This window comes from Penaeus japonicus, unplaced genomic scaffold (genome assembly GCF_977035675.1).
Source record: "Penaeus japonicus unplaced genomic scaffold, GWHDUDI00000001_assembly GWHDUDI00000038, whole genome shotgun sequence".
NCBI lineage: Eukaryota > Metazoa > Arthropoda > Malacostraca > Decapoda > Penaeidae > Penaeus > Penaeus japonicus.
This window is the reverse complement of record NW_028234440.1, coordinates 3212074-3232073: the sequence shown is the minus strand read 5'-3', so window position 1 is coordinate 3232073 and position 20000 is coordinate 3212074. Positions and strand designations below refer to the sequence as shown.

Genomic DNA, 20000 nt, shown 5'->3' with positions numbered 1-20000 from the left:
ATGTGATATTGTAAGCTGAAAAAGTCACTTTATGGTCTGAAATGAAATGGAAGAATGTGGAATAATGACTATGAAAATACTAAAGTTCTATGGGTGGATGATTTGATAATTGCCAGAAGTGACATGTCACTAATGAATAGGCTTTAACAATCTCTGTAAATTTCAGGATGACTGATTTAGAAAACTAAAGTGGTTTCTAGGTATGTCATTTGTTACTGACGAAGATTATATTAAAGTGAACCAAACTTTATATTTGGGAAAAAATTAGGACAGATTTAAAATGTCAGATTGTTATGCAAGAAACACATCATGTAATCCTTGTATTGATAACATTTCTAATGTAGAATTTGATGTATTGGCTAATGCAATGCTTTATACAAAGATAGGTGGTAGTCTTTTATATATTATGACAGGTACCACACCGGTCAAAACCTACAAAAGCCCATTTGAATGCAGCTAAACAGGTTCTTAAGTACTAAAAGGGCACTTTAGATTATGGTCTCAGGTTTGATAAGTCAGATAAACAAATGAAACTAATGGGATTTTGTGATTCAGACTGGGGATCATCTGAAGATAGGAAAAGTATAACAGGGTATTGTTATCAACTACATAAATATGTACCATTAACAGCATGGAAAAGCAAAAACCAACAGACAGCTATACTTTCATCACGTGAAGCTAAGTATATTATTTCTGCCATTCTGGAGGCAAAATTCTTAAAACAAATTCTGTCTGATCTGATTTAAGGTTAAGTCAGTAGATTTAGGAGTTGACAACCAAGGTGCTATTAATCTTGCCAAAAACCCTATAAATTACCAAAGACTAAAGCATATTGACGCCCGTTACCATTTCATTAGAGATGGAGTGAAGGCGGGTAACGGGAATCTATTCTATGTACTGTACATACCAAAGAAAATCCAGCTGATATCTTCACCAAACCTGTATCTCAAAAGACGTTGAGAGTTTTTAAGTTTATTAGAGGCTAGATTCTCCCATATGCCATAACCAATATTAGATTAAGAGGGGGTGTTAGAATAATTAAAGATTAAGCTAGGATAAGGATGCTTATAATTTTATACCTACTGTTTATATCTCAAAGGAATACCTCGTGTTTCCTGTAGTTACCCCGTAAAAATGAACGTTTTCTTGTACGGCAAATCTACTCTCTAGAGACTTCTCCGGGAATACACGCTTGTACACAGTAGCTGTGCTTCTTTGATCTCCACATCAGGTATCTGTACATTGACAAGCCAAACGTTCTCAATATCCACAGAGAAGATGACAACCTCTACCTCCTCAACACAGGGATAGACCCTTAGATTTACCTCTATATATCTTCAACGGATAGCTAGTTATCCATGGTTAGTAACGTAATAGTAATAGCTTTTGGTCTGTCCAGTCTGTAGACGTATACATGGAATTAATAGGTAAAGTGCTTTCTTTTTAGTCTCTGTTAGACTTTATTTTACTGCTACGCCAGTGGGTCTTTGTCTCTGTGCGAAACATGTGTTACTAATAAAATGATGTAAGCTGGACAAACATGACGCAATGTCTGGGCAAGAGGCGCGGAAGGAACGAGGCCAGGAGAGACGCAGTTAGCTGCTGCCCCTGGGAAGACCTCGCGTGTGCCCCTTTTGACCTGATATACTTTGTGTTGCCCTGTTATAAAATGTATTGTGCAGTGTGATGTGCTGCTTTCCCCCTGTATTGTGCCATTAGAAAAGTGTACGGGTAAAGAACTAGTGTAAATAAAGGATAGATGTTTTAGAGTGTGTTTATTTCGTGCCCTGCCTTGCCACGTGGTGTGGCCCCTCGTGGTGTTTTGGGACGCTGTGGTGTTCGTTGCCTCTTGGAGCTGTTCTGTGTTCACGACCCTGTGGTTATCACGCCGTCTGCCTAGCCTGCCTCGTGTTGGTGGCAGATAGACGAGGCGGCCGGCGTAACGTTGGTGTCAGAAGTGGGATCTGTGATAATTGAACAGTGAGACGCGCCGATTTATCATGGCGTCCAAAGATGGCGGCAGCCACGAGGGAGAGGAGGCAGGCACGAGTGAGGTGAAGCCGAGCCAGATGGACCTGATCATTGCAGGAACAGAGGGCAGAAGGGGAGGCAAGGAAGGCAGAGGAACAGTTCTGCCATCTTGTTGATGTGCTACAGGGCAATCTCGCATCTGTGAAGAGGGAAACTCAGCAGTGCACCGACAAGGCCTGCAACAGCGTGAAGAGTGAACTGCTGGAGGAGGTGCAGACTCTGAAAGGCGAGGTTCAGGGCCTGAGGGAGGAGGTGAAAGCAGAAAGGCGGCGCCACGAGGTAGCAACGTCGCACGCGGAGAAGGCAGACGAGGTTCTGGCAACAGATACCAGAGTGTCAGATTTGCTGGGGTCTGCCTGGGGTCCGTGGCAGGGAACCCCTGGGTCTCGCAGCGTCGTGTCGGAGCCGGTGGCCGCTGCAGGAGGCTGGGGACCCATCGGAACCGCTCCCTTGGGTACAAGTGGCGGCAAACTCGGACCCGGTCAACCCGCCTCGTTGCCTCCCTCACCCCCTCCCTCCCCTCCGGGCGTGTTAGTTCACGGCACGCGTTCTCCACCCCGCAGCCCCTCGGCCTCCAGACATTCTGTGAGGCGTAAACTGGCGGAATACGACGGGAAAGTGGCCTGGGAGGCATATGTTGCCCAATTTGAAATGCTGCCCAGGGCTGGAGCCAGGAAGAGAAGGCACTGCAGCTGGTAACAGCGCTAAGGGGCCCCGCGGTGGAAGTGTTGGGGCATCTGCCGCCATCCCAACATGCCTCTTACACCAGCGTGGCGGAGGCTTTGAAACGCCGTTTCGGACATCACCACCAGGCCGAGGTATATCGGGCCCGCTTGAAGAAGCGGACTCGTGAGCGTGGCGAGACGCTGTCCCAGCTGGCGCAGGACGTGGAGGCGCTGGTAAGGAGGTCGTACCCTGCGGCTCCGGAAGAAATGATCGTGGTACTGGCCCGCGATTTCTTTGTTGACGCTTTGCAGGACCAGCAGCTGCAAATCTACGTCAAGCAGGCGCACCCTGAGGACCTGCAGGTGGCGCTGGCGAGTGCCTTGGAGTTCGAGGCCTTCCTGAAGGGAACCAGTGGCCTAGAGCCGGCCGCCCAGAACTGTCGTGATCTCTGGGGCCGGAAAGTGAAAATGAAGGCAGCGTCAAGGAGGGTGAGCCCGTATAGATTCCACGGCTCGTGTTGGGGCTGTGACGAAGAAGGGCACAAACGCAGCCGATGTCCGACGGAGCAGAGAATGCGTCTCCTCAACCGGCTGGATTCTGATGCCTTCCAGAAGTGTTACAAAGACTGAGGCAGGTCTGGCCACCACCTGAGTACCTGCCCCAAGGCTAAGGAAGTGGTGCAGGCGGAAAACTCGGACAGGCTGGAGAAGGGGGCCGAAACCCAGCCGTCCTCGGTTCCTGGACCCCGACTTGAGTAGCTGCCGTCGGCAACCAGCTCGATGCAGGTGGAGGGCTCAGTAGATGGGAAGCCATGCCGCCTGACAGAGGACACTGGGGAGGAGAAGACCTTAGTGCGGCCTGACATGTTGGCCACTACGCGACTTCCAGACGCACCACAGAGACTGTGTGGTGTCATGGGGCATTGTGTGCAGCTCAAGGGGCAAGTGGAGGCTCGTATCGGCGTGGGCAGCGCGGTGCAGCGGCTGCTGATGTATGTCGCCGATCGGACGAGCCATGCTTGCTGGGCCTTGACTACCTGACGCAGCTGGATGCACGGTGATGATGTGTCCTTGCTTCCGAAGGTTGGCTGTGCAGAGGTAGTTACGGCTGAGCGACTGCACCTTGCCCCCAGGACAGAGTCTAGGATCCGGTGTCAACTGTCGAGAGAGATGCATGGAGTGGAAAGCATGGTGGAGCCCATTGAAAACCTGCAGCTGGCTGACGGAATAGCAGTCGGGTGGAGTCTTGTTGGAGCCAAGGATGAGGACGTGACAGATGCTGACCAAGATGAGGACGAGCATTTGGACGGTGAGGGCGATGCGACAGAACCGCTGCCCACACCACTGCGGCGACCCCGGCGAGAGCGAAGAAAGCCGGGCTGGATGAAAGATTTTTGTGTTATATCTGAGAACCAATTTACCATTACGTTTTCTTTTGTTTTGAAAGAATTTTGTTTGTTTTTGAGGAATTATTTTCTTTATATTTCCTGTTGTTTATTTCATGTTTAGGTATGTCAGAGCAGACGGGTCGTCTGCTTGATAGGGGGGGATAGTGCTACGCCAGTGGGTCTTTGTCTCTGTGCGAAACATGTGTTACTAATAAAATGATGTAAGCTGGACAAACATGACGCAATGTCTGGGCAAGAGGCGCGGAAGGAACGAGGCCAGGAGAGACGCAGTTAGCTGCTGCCCCTGGGAAGACCTCGCGTGTGCCCCTTGTGACCTGATATACTTTGTGTTGCCCTGTTATAAACTGTATTGTGCAGTGTGATGTGCTGCTTTCCCCCTGTATTGTGCCATTAGAAAAGTGTACGGGTAAAGAACTAGTGTAAATAAAGGATAGATGTTTTAGAGTGTGTTTATTTCGTGCCCTGCCTTGCCACGTGGTGTGGCCCCTCGTGGTGTTCTGGGACGCTGTGGTGTTCGGTGCCTCTTGGAGCTGTTCTGTGTTCACGACCCTGTGGTTATCAGCCCCCTGAGGTGTACCAAGTTCAAACATTTTAGAGTATGAACTTTTGATGTCTATAAAGAGCAAATTAGCATCAATAATAACGAAATTGTCTTAGTAATGATTAGTATATTTTCTCTACATATTTCCTCCAGGAAACCCGAAATATAAGCAAAAACAAGCGTTTTAAGCATTTTCGTATTTTTGATGTTATTTCAATAAATATAATAAAGTATTAATATTTTTGCATACTTATCTACATTTTGATGAGAAGGATTACAGCTAAATACGCTGATTATCGTTATATTCGAGCAAAAAGTGAATGAGAGAAAAAAGGAAAAAAAAAAAAGCAAGGCAACTACTAAAAAAAAAAAAACGCTAAAAATACCTATTTTAGTCAATTTCATCATGAAAAGGAATACAATTTAATGCACTGATTATCGTTATATTAGAGCAAAAAATGAATTGAGAAAAAAATGGGGAAATAAAAAAAAAAAAAAAATCTCCCGAAAACGCCAAATATGCTTAAAATACACGTTTGAGCCATTCTGATGACGGAAAGGATTACAGCTAAATAAGCTGGTTATCGTTATATTCGAACAAAAAGTGAATGAGAGAAAAAAGAAAAAAAAAGCAAGGCAACTACTAAAAAAATCAAAAACGCTAAAAATACCTATTTTAGTCAATTTGATCATGAAAAGGAATACAATTTAAAGCACTGATTATCGCTATATTAGAGCAAAAAGGAATTGAGAGAAAAATGGGGAAATAAAAAAAAAAATCTCCAGAAAACGCCAAATATGCTTAAAATACACGTTTGAGCCATTCTGATGACGGAAAGGATTACAGCTAAATAAGCTGGTTATCGTTATATTCGAGCAAAAAGTGAATGAGAGAAAAAACGAAAAAAAAAGCAAGGTAACTACTAAAAACAGCAAAAACGCTAAAATTACCTATTTTAATCAATTTGATCATGAAAAGGAATACAATTTAATGCACTGATTATCGTTATATTAGAGCAAAAAGGAATTGAGAGAAAAATGGGGAAAAAAAAATCTCCCGAAAACGCCAAATATGCTTAAAATACACGTTTGAGCCATTCTGATGACGGAAAGGATTCGAGCTAAATACGCTGATTATCGTTATATTCGAGCAAAAATTGAATGAGAAAAAAAGGGGGGAAAAAAAAGCAAGGCATCTACTAAAAAAAACAAAAACGCTAAAAATACCTACTTTAGTCAATTTGATCATGAAAAGGAATACAATTTAATCCACTGATTATCGTTATATTAGAGCAAAAAGGAATTGAGAGAAAAATGGGGAAATAAAAAAAAAAAAAATCTCCCGAAAACGCCAAATATGCTTAAAATACACATTTGAGCCATTCTGATGACGGAAAGGATTACAGCTAAATACGCTGATTATCGTTATATTCGAGCAAAAATTGAATGAGAAAAAAAAGGGGGGAAAAAAAGCAAGGCAACTACTGGAAAAAACAAAAACGCTAAAAATACCTATTTCAGTCAATTTGATCATGAAAAGGAATACAATTTAAAGCAATGATTATCGTTATATTAGAGCAAAAAGGAATACAGAGAAAAATGGAAAAAAAAAATCTCCCGAAAACGCCAAATATGCTTAAAATACACGTTTGAGCCATTCTGATGACGGAAAGCCTTACATCTAAATACGCTGATTATCGTTATATTCGAGCAAACAGTGCCAAAAACGCTAAAAATACCTATTTTGGTCAATTTGATCATGAAAAGGAATACAATTTAATGCACTGATTATCGTTATATTAGAGCAAAAAGTGAATGAGAAAAAAAAGGAAAAAAAAAGCAAGGCATCTACTAAAAAAAAAAAAAAACGCTAAAAATACCTACTTTAGTCAATTTGATCATGAAAAGGAATACAATTTAATGCACTGATTATCGTTATATTAGAGCAAAAAGGAATTGAGAGAAAAATGGGGAAAAAAAAGAAAAATCTTCCGAAAACGCCAAATATGACGGAAAGGATTATTTTAAGCATTTTTGGCTTTTTTCAGGATCGTCATTTTTTTTTCTTGCACCTTTTTTCTCGCAATTGATTTTTCCTTTAATATAACAAAAATCAGTGAATTGAACTGTAATCCGTTTCGTTATCAGAATGGCTCTAACGTGTATTTTAAGCATTTTTGGCTTTTTTTCAGGATCGTCATTTTTTTTTCTTGCACCTTTTTTCTCGCAATTGATTTTTCCTTTAATATAACAAAAATCAGTGAATTGAACTGTAATCCGTTTCGTTATCAGAATGGCTCTAACGTGTATTTTAAGCATTTTTGGCTTTTTTTCAGGATCGTCATTTTTTTTTTCTTGCACCTTTTTTCTCGCAATTGATTTTTCCTTTAATATAACAAAAATCAGTGAATTGAACTGTAATCCGTTTCGTTATCAGAATGGCTCTAACGTGTATTTTAAGCATTTTTGGCTTTTTTTCAGGATCGTCATTTTTTTTTTCTTGCACCTTTTTTCTCGCAATTGATTTTTCCTTTAATATAACAAAAATCAGTGAATTGAACTGTAATCCGTTTCGTTATCAGAATGGCTCTAACGTGTATTTTAAGCATTTTTGGCTTTTTTTCAGGATCGTCATTTTTTTTTTTTGCACCTTTTTTCTCGCAATTGATTTTTCCTTTAATATAACAAAAATCAGTGAATTGAACTGTAATCCGTTTCGTTATCAGAATGGCTCTAACGTGTATTTTAAGCATTTTTGGCTTTTTTTCAGGATCGTCATTTTTTTTTTCTTGCACCTTTTTTCTCGCAATTGATTTTTCCTTTAATATAACAAAAATCAGTGAATTGAACTGTAATCCGTTTCGTTATCAGAATGGCTCTAACGTGTATTTTAAGCATTTTTGGCTTTTTTTCAGGATCGTCATTTTTTTTTTCTTGCACCTTTTTTCTCGCAATTGATTTTTCCTTTAATATAACAAAAATCAGTGAATTGAACTGTAATCCGTTTCGTTATCAGAATGGCTCTAACGTGTATTTTAAGCATTTTTGGCTTTTTTTCAGGATCGTCATTTTTTTTTTCTTGCACCTTTTTTCTCGCAATTGATTTTTCCTTTAATATAACAAAAATCAGTGAATTGAACTGTAATCCGTTTCGTTATCAGAATGGCTCTAACGTGTATTTTAAGCATTTTTGGCTTTTTTTCAGGATCGTCATTTTTTTTTTCTTGCACCTTTTTTCTCGCAATTGATTTTTCCTTTAATATAACAAAAATCAGTGAATTGAACTGTAATCCGTTTCGTTATCAGAATGGCTCTAACGTGTATTTTAAGCATTTTTGGCTTTTTTTCAGGATCGTCATTTTTTTTTCTTGCACCTTTTTTCTCGCAATTGATTTTTCCTTTAATATAACAAAAATCAGTGAATTGAACTGTAATCCGTTTCGTTATCAGAATGGCTCTAACGTGTATTTTAAGCATTTTTGGCTTTTTTTCAGGATCGTCATTTTTTTTTTCTTGCACCTTTTTTCTCGCAATTGATTTTTCCTTTAATATAACAAAAATCAGTGAATTGAACTGTAATCCGTTTCGTTATCAGAATGGCTCTAACGTGTATTTTAAGCATTTTTGGCTTTTTTTCAGGATCGTCATTTTTTTTTTTCTTGCACCTTTTTTCTCGCAATTGATTTTTCCTTTAATATAACAAAAATCAGTGAATTGAACTGTAATCCGTTTCGTTATCAGAATGGCTCTAACGTGTATTTTAAGCATTTTTGGCTTTTTTTCAGGATCGTCATTTTTTTTTTCTTGCACCTTTTTTCTCGCAATTGATTTTTCCTTTAATATAACAAAAATCAGTGAATTGAACTGTAATCCGTTTCGTTATCAGAATGGCTCTAACGTGTATTTTAAGCATTTTTGGCTTTTTTTCAGGATCGTCATTTTTTTTTTCTTGCACCTTTTTTCTCGCAATTGATTTTTCCTTTAATATAACAAAAATCAGTGAATTGAACTGTAATCCGTTTCGTTATCAGAATGGCTCTAACGTGTATTTTAAGCATTTTTGGCTTTTTTTCAGGATCGTCATTTTTTTTTTCTTGCACCTTTTTTCTCGCAATTGATTTTTCCTTTAATATAACAAAAATCAGTGAATTGAACTGTAATCCGTTTCGTTATCAGAATGGCTCTAACGTGTATTTTAAGCATTTTTGGCTTTTTTTCAGGATCGTCATTTTTTTTTTCTTGCACCTTTTTTCTCGCAATTGATTTTTCCTTTAATATAACAAAAATCAGTGAATTGAACTGTAATCCGTTTCGTTATCAGAATGGCTCTAACGTGTATTTTAAGCATTTTTGGCTTTTTTTCAGGATCGTCATTTTTTTTTCTTGCACCTTTTTTCTCGCAATTGATTTTTCCTTTAATATAACAAAAATCAGTGAATTGAACTGTAATCCGTTTCGTTATCAGAATGGCTCTAACGTGTATTTTAAGCATTTTTGGCTTTTTTTCAGGATCGTCATTTTTTTTTTCTTGCACCTTTTTTCTCGCAATTGATTTTTCCTTTAATATAACAAAAATCAGTGAATTGAACTGTAATCCGTTTCGTTATCAGAATGGCTCTAACGTGTATTTTAAGCATTTTTGGCTTTTTTTCAGGATCGTCATTTTTTTTTTCTTGCACCTTTTTTCTCGCAATTGATTTTTCCTTTAATATAACAAAAATCAGTGAATTGAACTGTAATCCGTTTCGTTATCAGAATGGCTCTAACGTGTATTTTAAGCATTTTTGGCTTTTTTTCAGGATCGTCATTTTTTTTTTCTTGCACCTTTTTTCTCGCAATTGATTTTTCCTTTAATATAACAAAAATCAGTGAATTGAACTGTAATCCGTTTCGTTATCAGAATGGCTCTAACGTGTATTTTAAGCATTTTTGGCTTTTTTTCAGGATCGTCATTTTTTTTTTCTTGCACCTTTTTTCTCGCAATTGATTTTTCCTTTAATATAACAAAAATCAGTGAATTGAACTGTAATCGTTTCGTTATCAGAATGGCTCTAACGTGTATTTTAAGCATTTTTGGCTTTTTTTCAGGATCGTCATTTTTTTTTCTTGCACCTTTTTTCTCGCAATTGATTTTTCCTTTAATATAACAAAAATCAGTGAATTGAACTGTAATCCGTTTCGTTATCAGAATGGCTCTAACGTGTATTTTAAGCATTTTTGGCTTTTTTTCAGGATCGTCATTTTTTTTTTCTTGCACCTTTTTTCTCGCAATTGATTTTTCTTTAATATAACAAAAATCAGTGAATTTAACTGTAATCCGTTTCGTTATCAGAATGGCTCTAACGTGTATTTTTTCAGGATCGTCATTTTTTTTTTCTTGCACCTTTTTTCTCGCAATTGATTTTTCCTTTAATATAACAAAAATCAGTGAATTGAACTGTAATCCGTTTCGTTATCAGAATGGCTCTAACGTGTATTTTAAGCATTTTTGGCTTTTTTTCAGGATCGTCATTTTTTTTTCTTGCACCTTTTTTCTCGCAATTGATTTTTCCTTTAATATAACAAAAATCAGTGAATTGAACTGTAATCCGTTTCGTTATCAGAATGGCTCTAACGTGTATTTTAAGCATTTTTGGCTTTTTTTCAGGATCGTCATTTTTTTTTTCTTGCACTTTTTTTCTCGCAATTGATTTTTCCTTTAATATAACAAAAATCAGTGAATTGAACTGTAATCCGTTTCGTTATCAGAATGGCTCTAACGTGTATTTTAAGCATTTTTGGCTTTTTTTCAGGATCGTCATTTTTTTTTTCTTGCACCTTTTTTCTCGCAATTGATTTTTCCTTTAATATAACAAAAATCAGTGAATTGAACTGTAATCCGTTTCGTTATCAGAATGGCTCTAACGTGTATTTTAAGCATTTTTGGCTTTTTTTCAGGATCGTCATTTTTTTTTTCTTGCACCTTTTTTCTCGCAATTGATTTTTCCTTTAATATAACAAAAATCAGTGAATTGAACTGTAATCCGTTTCGTTATCAGAATGGCTCTAACGTGTATTTTAAGCATTTTTGGCTTTTTTTTCAGGATCGTCATTTTTTTTTCTTGCACCTTTTTTCTCGCAATTGATTTTTCCTTTAATATAACAAAAATCAGTGAATTGAACTGTAATCCGTTTCGTTATCAGAATGGCTCTAACGTGTATTTTAAGCATTTTTGGCTTTTTTTCAGGATCGTCATTTTTTTTTTCTTGCACCTTTTTTCTCGCAATTGATTTTTCCTTTAATATAACAAAAATCAGTGAATTGAACTGTAATCCGTTTCGTTATCAGAATGGCTCTAACGTGTATTTTAAGCATTTTTGGCTTTTTTTCAGGATCGTCATTTTTTTTTTCTTGCACCTTTTTTCTCGCAATTGATTTTTCCTTTAATATAACAAAAATCAGTGAATTGAACTGTAATCCGTTTCGTTATCAGAATGGCTCTAACGTGTATTTTAAGCATTTTTGGCTTTTTTTCAGGATCGTCATTTTTTTTTTCTTGCACCTTTTTTCTCGCAATTGATTTTTCCTTTAATATAACAAAAATCAGTGAATTGAACTGTAATCCGTTTCGTTATCAGAATGGCTCTAACGTGTATTTTAAGCATTTTTGGCTTTTTTTCAGGATCGTCATTTTTTTTTTCTTGCACCTTTTTTCTCGCAATTGATTTTTCCTTTAATATAACAAAAATCAGTGAATTGAACTGTAATCCGTTTCGTTATCAGAATGGCTCTAACGTGTATTTTAAGCATTTTTGGCTTTTTTTCAGGATCGTCATTTTTTTTTTTCTTGCACCTTTTTTTCTCGCAATTGATTTTCCTTTAATATAACAAAAATCAGTGAATTGAACTGTAATCCGTTTCGTTATCAGAATGGCTCTAACGTGTATTTTAAGCATTTTTGGCTTTTTTTCAGGATCGTCATTTTTTTTTTCTTGCACCTTTTTCTCGCAATTGATTTTTCCTTTAATATAACAAAAATCAGTGAATTGAACTGTAATCCGTTTCGTTATCAGAATGGCTCTAACGTGTATTTTAAGCATTTTTGCTTTTTTTCAGGATCGTCATTTTTTTTTTCTTGCACCTTTTTTCTCGCAATTGATTTTTCCTTTAATATAACAAAAATCAGTGAATTGAACTGTAATCCGATTCGAATGGCTCTAACGTGTATTTAAGCATTTTTGGCTTTTTTTCAGGATCGTCATTTTTTTTTTCTTGCACCTTTTTTCTCGCAATTGATTTTTCCTTTAATATAACAAAAATCAGTGAATTGAACTGTAATCCGTTTCGTTATCAGAATGGCTCTAACGTGTATTTTAAGCATTTTTGGCTTTTTTTCAGGATCGTCATTTTTTTTTTCTTGCACCTTTTTTCTCGCAATTGATTTTTCCTTTAATATAACAAAAATCAGTGAATTGAACTGTAATCCGTTTCGTTATCAGAATGGCTCTAACGTGTATTTTAAGCATTTTTGGCTTTTTTTCAGGATCGTCATTTTTTTTTTCTTGCACCTTTTTTCTCGCAATTGATTTTTCCTTTAATATAACAAAAATCAGTGAATTGAACTGTAATCCGTTTCGTTATCAGAATGGCTCTAACGTGTATTTTAAGCATTTTTGGCTTTTTTTCAGGATCGTCATTTTTTTTTTCTTGCACCTTTTTTCTCGCAATTGATTTTTCCTTTAATATAACAAAAATCAGTGAATTGAACTGTAATCCGTTTCGTTATCAGAATGGCTCTAACGTGTATTTTAAGCATTTTTGGCTTTTTTTCAGGATCGTCATTTTTTTTTTCTTGCACCTTTTTTCTCGCAATTGATTTTTCCTTTAATATAACAAAAATCAGTGAATTGAACTGTAATCCGTTTCGTTATCAGAATGGCTCTAACGTGTATTTTAAGCATTTTTGGCTTTTTTTCAGGATCGTCATTTTTTTTTTCTTGCACCTTTTTTCTCGCAATTGATTTTTCCTTTAATATAACAAAAATCAGTGAATTGAACTGTAATCCGTTTCGTTATCAGAATGGCTCTAACGTGTATTTTAAGCATTTTTGGCTTTTTTTCAGGATCGTCATTTTTTTTTTCTTGCACCTTTTTTCTCGCAATTGATTTTTCCTTTAATATAACAAAAATCAGTGAATTGAACTGTAATCCGTTTCGTTATCAGAATGGCTCTAACGTGTATTTTAAGCATTTTTGGCTTTTTTTCAGGATCGTCATTTTTTTTTTTCTTGCACCTTTTTTCTCGCAATTGATTTTTCCTTTAATATAACAAAAATCAGTGAATTGAACTGTAATCCGTTTCGTTATCAGAATGGCTCTAACGTGTATTTTAAGCATTTTTTGGCTTTTTTTCAGGATCGTCATTTTTTTTTTCTTGCACCTTTTTTCTCGCAATTGATTTTTCCTTTAATATAACAAAAATCAGTGAATTGAACTGTAATCCGTTTCGTTATCAGAATGGCTCTAACGTGTATTTTAAGCATTTTTGGCTTTTTTTCAGGATCGTCATTTTTTTTTTCTTGCACCTTTTTTCTCGCAATTGATTTTTCCTTTAATATAACAAAAATCAGTGAATTGAACTGTAATCCGTTTCGTTATCAGAATGGCTCTAACGTGTATTTTAAGCATTTTTGGCTTTTTTTCAGGATCGTCATTTTTTTTTTTCTTGCACCTTTTTTCTCGCAATTGATTTTTCCTTTAATATAACAAAAATCAGTGAATTGAACTGTAATCCGTTTCGTTATCAGAATGGCTCTAACGTGTATTTTAAGCATTTTTGGCTTTTTTTCAGGATCGTCATTTTTTTTTTCTTGCACCTTTTTTCTCGCAATTGATTTTTCCTTTAATATAACAAAAATCAGTGAATTGAACTGTAATCCGTTTCGTTATCAGAATGGCTCTAACGTGTATTTTAAGCATTTTTGGCTTTTTTTCAGGATCGTCATTTTTTTTTTCTTGCACCTTTTTTCTCGCAATTGATTTTTCCTTTATATAACAAAAATCAGTGAATTGAACTGTAATCCGTTTCGTTATCAGAATGGCTCTAACGTGTATTTTAAGCATTTTTGGCTTTTTTTCAGGATCGTCATTTTTTTTTTCTTGCACCTTTTTTCTCGCAATTGATTTTTCCTTTAATATAACAAAAATCAGTGAATTGAACTGTAATCCGTTTCGTTATCAGAATGGCTCTAACGTGTATTTTAAGCATTTTTGGCTTTTTTTCAGGATCGTCATTTTTTTTTTCTTGCACCTTTTTTCTCGCAATTGATTTTTCCTTTAATATAACAAAAATCAGTGAATTGAACTGTAATCCGTTTCGTTATCAGAATGGCTCTAACGTGTATTTTAAGCATTTTTGGCTTTTTTTCAGGATCGTCATTTTTTTTTTTCTTGCACCTTTTTTCTCGCAATTGATTTTTCCTTTAATATAACAAAAATCAGTGAATTGAACTGTAATCCGTTTCGTTATCAGAATGGCTCTAACGTGTATTTTAAGCATTTTTGGCTTTTTTTCAGGATCGTCATTTTTTTTTCTTGCACCTTTTTTCTCGCAATTGATTTTTCCTTTAATATAACAAAAATCAGTGAATTGAACTGTAATCCGTTTCGTTATCAGAATGGCTCTAACGTGTATTTTAAGCATTTTTGGCTTTTTTTCAGGATCGTCATTTTTTTTTCTTGCACCTTTTTTCTCGCAATTGATTTTTCCTTTAATATAACAAAAATCAGTGAATTGAACTGTAATCCGTTTCGTTATCAGAATGGCTCTAACGTGTATTTTAAGCATTTTTGGCTTTTTTTCAGGATCGTCATTTTTTTTTTCTTGCACCTTTTTTCTCGCAATTGATTTTTCCTTTAATATAACAAAAATCAGTGAATTGAACTGTAATCCGTTTCGTTATCAGAATGGCTCTAACGTGTATTTTAAGCATTTTTGGCTTTTTTTCAGGATCGTCATTTTTTTTTTCTTGCACCTTTTTTCTCGCAATTGATTTTTCCTTTAATATAACAAAAATCAGTGAATTGAACTGTAATCCGTTTCGTTATCAGAATGGCTCTAACGTGTATTTTAAGCATTTTTGGCTTTTTTTCAGGATCGTCATTTTTTTTTTCTTGCACCTTTTTTCTCGCAATTGATTTTTCCTTTAATATAACAAAAATCAGTGAATTGAACTGTAATCCGTTTCGTTATCAGAATGGCTCTAACGTGTATTTTAAGCATTTTTGGCTTTTTTTCAGGATCGTCATTTTTTTTTTCTTGCACCTTTTTTCTCGCAATTGATTTTTCCTTTAATATAACAAAAATCAGTGAATTGAACTGTAATCCGTTTCGTTATCAGAATGGCTCTAACGTGTATTTTAAGCATTTTTGGCTTTTTTTCAGGATCGTCATTTTTTTTTCTTGCACCTTTTTTCTCGCAATTGATTTTTCCTTTAATATAACAAAAATCAGTGAATTGAACTGTAATCCGTTTCGTTATCAGAATGGCTCTAACGTGTATTTTAAGCATTTTTGGCTTTTTTTCAGGATCGTCATTTTTTTTTTCTTGCACCTTTTTTCTCGCAATTGATTTTTCCTTTAATATAACAAAAATCAGTGAATTGAACTGTAATCCGTTTCGTTATCAGAATGGCTCTAACGTGTATTTTAAGCATTTTTGGCTTTTTTTCAGGATCGTCATTTTTTTTTTCTTGCACCTTTTTTCTCGCAATTGATTTTTCCTTTAATATAACAAAAATCAGTGAATTGAACTGTAATCCGTTTCGTTATCAGAATGGCTCTAACGTGTATTTTAAGCATTTTTGGCTTTTTTTCAGGATCGTCATTTTTTTTTTCTTGCACTTTTTTCTCGCAATTGATTTTTCCTTTAATATAACAAAAATCAGTGAATTGAACTGTAATCCGTTTCGTTATCAGAATGGCTCTAACGTGTATTTTAAGCATTTTTGGCTTTTTTTCAGGATCGTCATTTTTTTTTTTCTTGCACCTTTTTTCTCGCAATTGATTTTTCCTTTAATATAACAAAAATCAGTGAATTGAACTGTAATCCGTTTCGTTATCAGAATGGCTCTAACGTGTATTTTAAGCATTTTTGGCTTTTTTTCAGGATCGTCATTTTTTTTTTCTTGCACCTTTTTTCTCGCAATTGATTTTTCCTTTAATATAACAAAAATCAGTGAATTGAACTGTAATCCGTTTCGTTATCAGAATGGCTCTAACGTGTATTTTAAGCATTTTTGGCTTTTTTTCAGGATCGTCATTTTTTTTTTTCTTGCACCTTTTTTCTCGCAATTGATTTTTCCTTTAATATAACAAAAATCAGTGAATTGAACTGTAATCCGTTTCGTTATCAGAATGGCTCTAACGTGTATTTTAAGCATTTTTGGCTTTTTTTCAGGATCGTCATTTTTTTTTTTCTTGCACCTTTTTTCTCGCAATTGATTTTCCTTTAATATAACAAAAATCAGTGAATTGAACTGTAATCCGTTTCGTTATCAGAATGGCTCTAACGTGTATTTTAAGCATTTTTGGCTTTTTTTCAGGATCGTCATTTTTTTTTTCTTGCACCTTTTTTCTCGCAATTGATTTTTCCTTTAATATAACAAAAATCAGTGAATTGAACTGTAATCCGTTTCGTTATCAGAATGGCTCTAACGTGTATTTTAAGCATTTTTGGCTTTTTTTCAGGATCGTCATTTTTTTTTCTTGCACCTTTTTTCTCGCAATTGATTTTTCCTTTAATATAACAAAAATCAGTGAATTGAACTGTAATCCGTTTCGTTATCAGAATGGCTCTAACGTGTATTTTAAGCATTTTTGGCTTTTTTTCAGGATCGTCATTTTTTTTTTCTTGCACCTTTTTTCTCGCAATTGATTTTTCCTTTAATATAACAAAAATCAGTGAATTGAACTGTAATCCGTTTCGTTATCAGAATGGCTCTAACGTGTATTTTAAGCATTTTTGGCTTTTTTTCAGGATCGTCATTTTTTTTTTCTTGCACCTTTTTTTCGCAATTGATTTTTCCTTTAATATAACAAAAATCAGTGAATTGAACTGTAATCCGTTTCGTTATCAGAATGGCTCTAACGTGTATTTTAAGCATTTTTGGCTTTTTTTCAGGATCGTCATTTTTTTTTTCTTGCACCTTTTTTCTCGCAATTGATTTTTCCTTTAATATAACAAAAATCAGTGAATTGAACTGTAATCCGTTTCGTTATCAGAATGGCTCTAACGTGTATTTTAAGCATTTTTGGCTTTTTTTCAGGATCGTCATTTTTTTTTTTCTTGCACCTTTTTTCTCGCAATTGATTTTTCCTTTAATATAACAAAAATCAGTGAATTGAACTGTAATCCGTTTCGTTATCAGAATGGCTCTAACGTGTATTTTAAGCATTTTTGGCTTTTTTTCAGGATCGTCATTTTTTTTTTTCTTGCACCTTTTTTTCGCAATTGATTTTTCCTTTAATATAACAAAAATCAGTGAATTGAACTGTAATCCGTTTCGTTATCAGAATGGCTCTAACGTGTATTTTAAGCATTTTTGGCTTTTTTTCAGGATCGTCATTTTTTTTTCTTGCACCTTTTTTTCGCAATTGATTTTTCCTTTAATATAACAAAAATCAGTGAATTGAACTGTAATCCGTTTCGTTATCAGAATGGCTCTAACGTGTATTTTAAGCATTTTTGGCTTTTTTTCAGGATCGTCATTTTTTTTTCTTGCACTTTTTTTCGCAATTGATTTTTCCTTTAATATAACAAAAATCAGTGAATTGAACTGTAATCCGTTTCGTTATCAGAATGGCTCTAACGTGTATTTTAAGCATTTTTGGCTTTTTTTCAGGATCGTCATTTTTTTTTTTCTTGCACCTTTTTTCTCGCAATTGATTTTTCCTTTAATATAACAAAAATCAGTGAATTGAATCCGTTTCGTTATCAGAATGGCTCTAACGTGTATTTTAAGCATTTTTGGCTTTTTTTCAGGATCGTCATTTTTTTTTCTTGCACCTTTTTTCTCGCAATTGATTTTTCCTTTAATATAACAAAAATCAGTGAATTGAACTGTAATCCGTTTCGTTATCAGAATGGCTCTAACGTGTATTTTAAGCATTTTTGGCTTTTTTTTCAGGATCGTCATTTTTTTTTTCTTGCACCTTTTTTTCGCAATTGATTTTTCCTTTAATATAACAAAAATCAGTGAATTGAACTGTAATCCGTTTCGTTATCAGAATGGCTCAAACGTGTATTTTAAGCATTTTTGGCTTTTTTTTCAGGATCGCTCGCTCATGATAGAAGGGCAGCCTTCCGGAGAACCTTCGGGATCACTAATTGATGAACTACGTGAGCAGGGTACTGCTGGAGATTGTAGAGAACTCCGTTTTGAAGTGTGAACTCAATGCTTTTCGACAAGTTTTTCTCCTCTAAGTAATTAATTACTTCTTGCCAAATAGAATCTTTCGTTCGTTCTTCGCGCATGGTCGTTGGGTCGACATTGGTGAGGTCTATTTATGCAACTGAACGGGATAACATATCAGGAACACGATGCTGGATTCCCTGCTTGTAGATCACTTTAAACTGGTAATTTGAGAGCTCACAAGGTCATCTTGTCATGCGAAGGATTTTTGTCTTTCGTGTAACGAGGAACGTAACTGGCTGGCGATCTGTATACACGGTAAATTGGCGACCATATATGTATGGGGCTAAAGCTCTCACTCCTTCAACAACAGCCAAGGTCTGTTGCAAAATACCTGGTCTCGGGTCCACGAAGTTTCCTCGAGAAATAAGCAACAGCCGCTGGGTTACCTTCTCCATCTCTCTGCATAAGGCAAGCATCGATGGCACTTTGTGATGCATCTGTGTGAACTTCAAAAGGGTCTTCAAAGCGAGGCTTATGTAGGACAGGTGCTGACACGAGCTTTTTAAGGTATTTAAGGCTTTCTGCTCCTTCTCTCCCCAACTAAACGAATGGTCTTTTCGGGCGAGTTGCGTGAGAGGTGCTGCAATGGCTGCATACTTTGGAATATGCCTCCTTAAGAAACCTGTTGCCCCTAAGAATCGTCGTACATCCTTGATATAGCGTGGTGGTCTCATTTCTTGGATACTCTTGACCTTCTCTGGGTCAGGCAAAATTCCTGTTGGGGTGATCTTAAAACCCAAGAACCGAAATTCTTGTACAGCAAATTCACACTTCGCCATATGCAAGTTGAAGCCAGCACAGTACAATAGCTTCAGTGTTATTTCCAGCTGCCTAAGGTGAGTAGGAAAATCTCGGCCATATACAAAGACGTCGTCCAGGTATGCAAGTGTGGAGACAGGACCACATTCATCGCCCTCTGGAAAGTAGTGGGAGCTGTAGAAAGTCCAAATGGCATCCGGCGAAACTGGAAAAGGCGGTATTATCATTATCGTCATCATTATTATCATTATCATATTCTTTATTGATATAATTTTGATTATTGTTATAATTGTTACTAGTAACATTATTAACAATGTTATTATTGTTTGTATTATTATTTATATTATCATCATTGATTGCCTTATGATTTTTTATCATTATTCTTATTCTTATTATCATTATCATTTCTATCATTACCCTTATTATTATTATTATCATTACGGAAGTATAAGGCGCTATCTGCAGCGTCACCTATTACCACTTCGGGGTGTAGCAGAGACACCGTCGGGCGACCCCGTGCCACTGTGGCGCATCCTGGAAATGGTCATCTTTGCAAAGATTAATTTCTTCCTCTACTAAAAACACATTTGAGTTCATAGGGCACTCAGGCCTAGGATAGTTTATGTCAAATAGTAAATGTAATTTAATGACTGATAATACTTTTGTTTTAATTCATTCATATTAGCATGTGAATAAATTTGAATATGTTAACATGCTTCTGTAAGCATGACAAAAGTTGAGCTTACTTCAAATAGAAGTTGTGCAGATTAAAAGTCAGTAAATAGATCTTATTTATGCAAATATTCCATGACACATCAATTAGATAAAAAATTGTTCTAGACTTTTCATATTTTTGTTTATTCGCCTAGGTATGGTATACTTTATATTTCCATAATATTTTCACTGTAATAAAACACAAAAGTTATCCTCACATCAGGGCAGAGTTTTCACATTAATGGCGATTAAATATGATTAATATTATACGTGCATTATAGAAGTAGTATTGGAAATGGACATTATACGATATACATTACATGCTAAAAATAAAGGTTATCCCTGTAACTGAACTAAATTCAGCTCCTTCATTGTTTTTACACGAGTTACCGATTTGATCTATCTTGACATGGTTGCATGACAAT

General features: G+C 35.6%; 1 protein-coding gene across 1 annotated transcript; it reads left to right on the top strand.

The window, feature by feature from the left end:
- Window positions 1–2069: 2069 nt before the first annotated feature.
- LOC147467047 (uncharacterized) lies at window positions 2070–3326 on the top strand. Its single transcript, XM_086532892.1, has 2 exons — window positions 2070–2129; window positions 2694–3326. The coding sequence occupies exons 1-2, from the start codon at window positions 2070–2072 to the stop codon at window positions 3324–3326; spliced, it is 693 nt and encodes a 230-aa protein (XP_086389018.1).
- The last annotated feature ends 16674 nt before the right edge of the window (window positions 3327–20000 follow it).

What these genes read in the sequence shown, in the direction of transcription:
- LOC147467047 (XM_086532892.1), top strand. Translation starts at nt 2,070, where the DNA reads ATGGACCTGATCATTGCAGGAACAGAGGGCAGAAGGGGAGGCAAGGAA. An exon ending in GCAAGGAAGGCAGAGGAACA is followed by an intron (nt 2,130 to 2,693) that starts GTTCTGCCATCT and finishes AATGCTGCCCAG; the next exon opens with GGCTGGAGCCAGGAAGAGAA.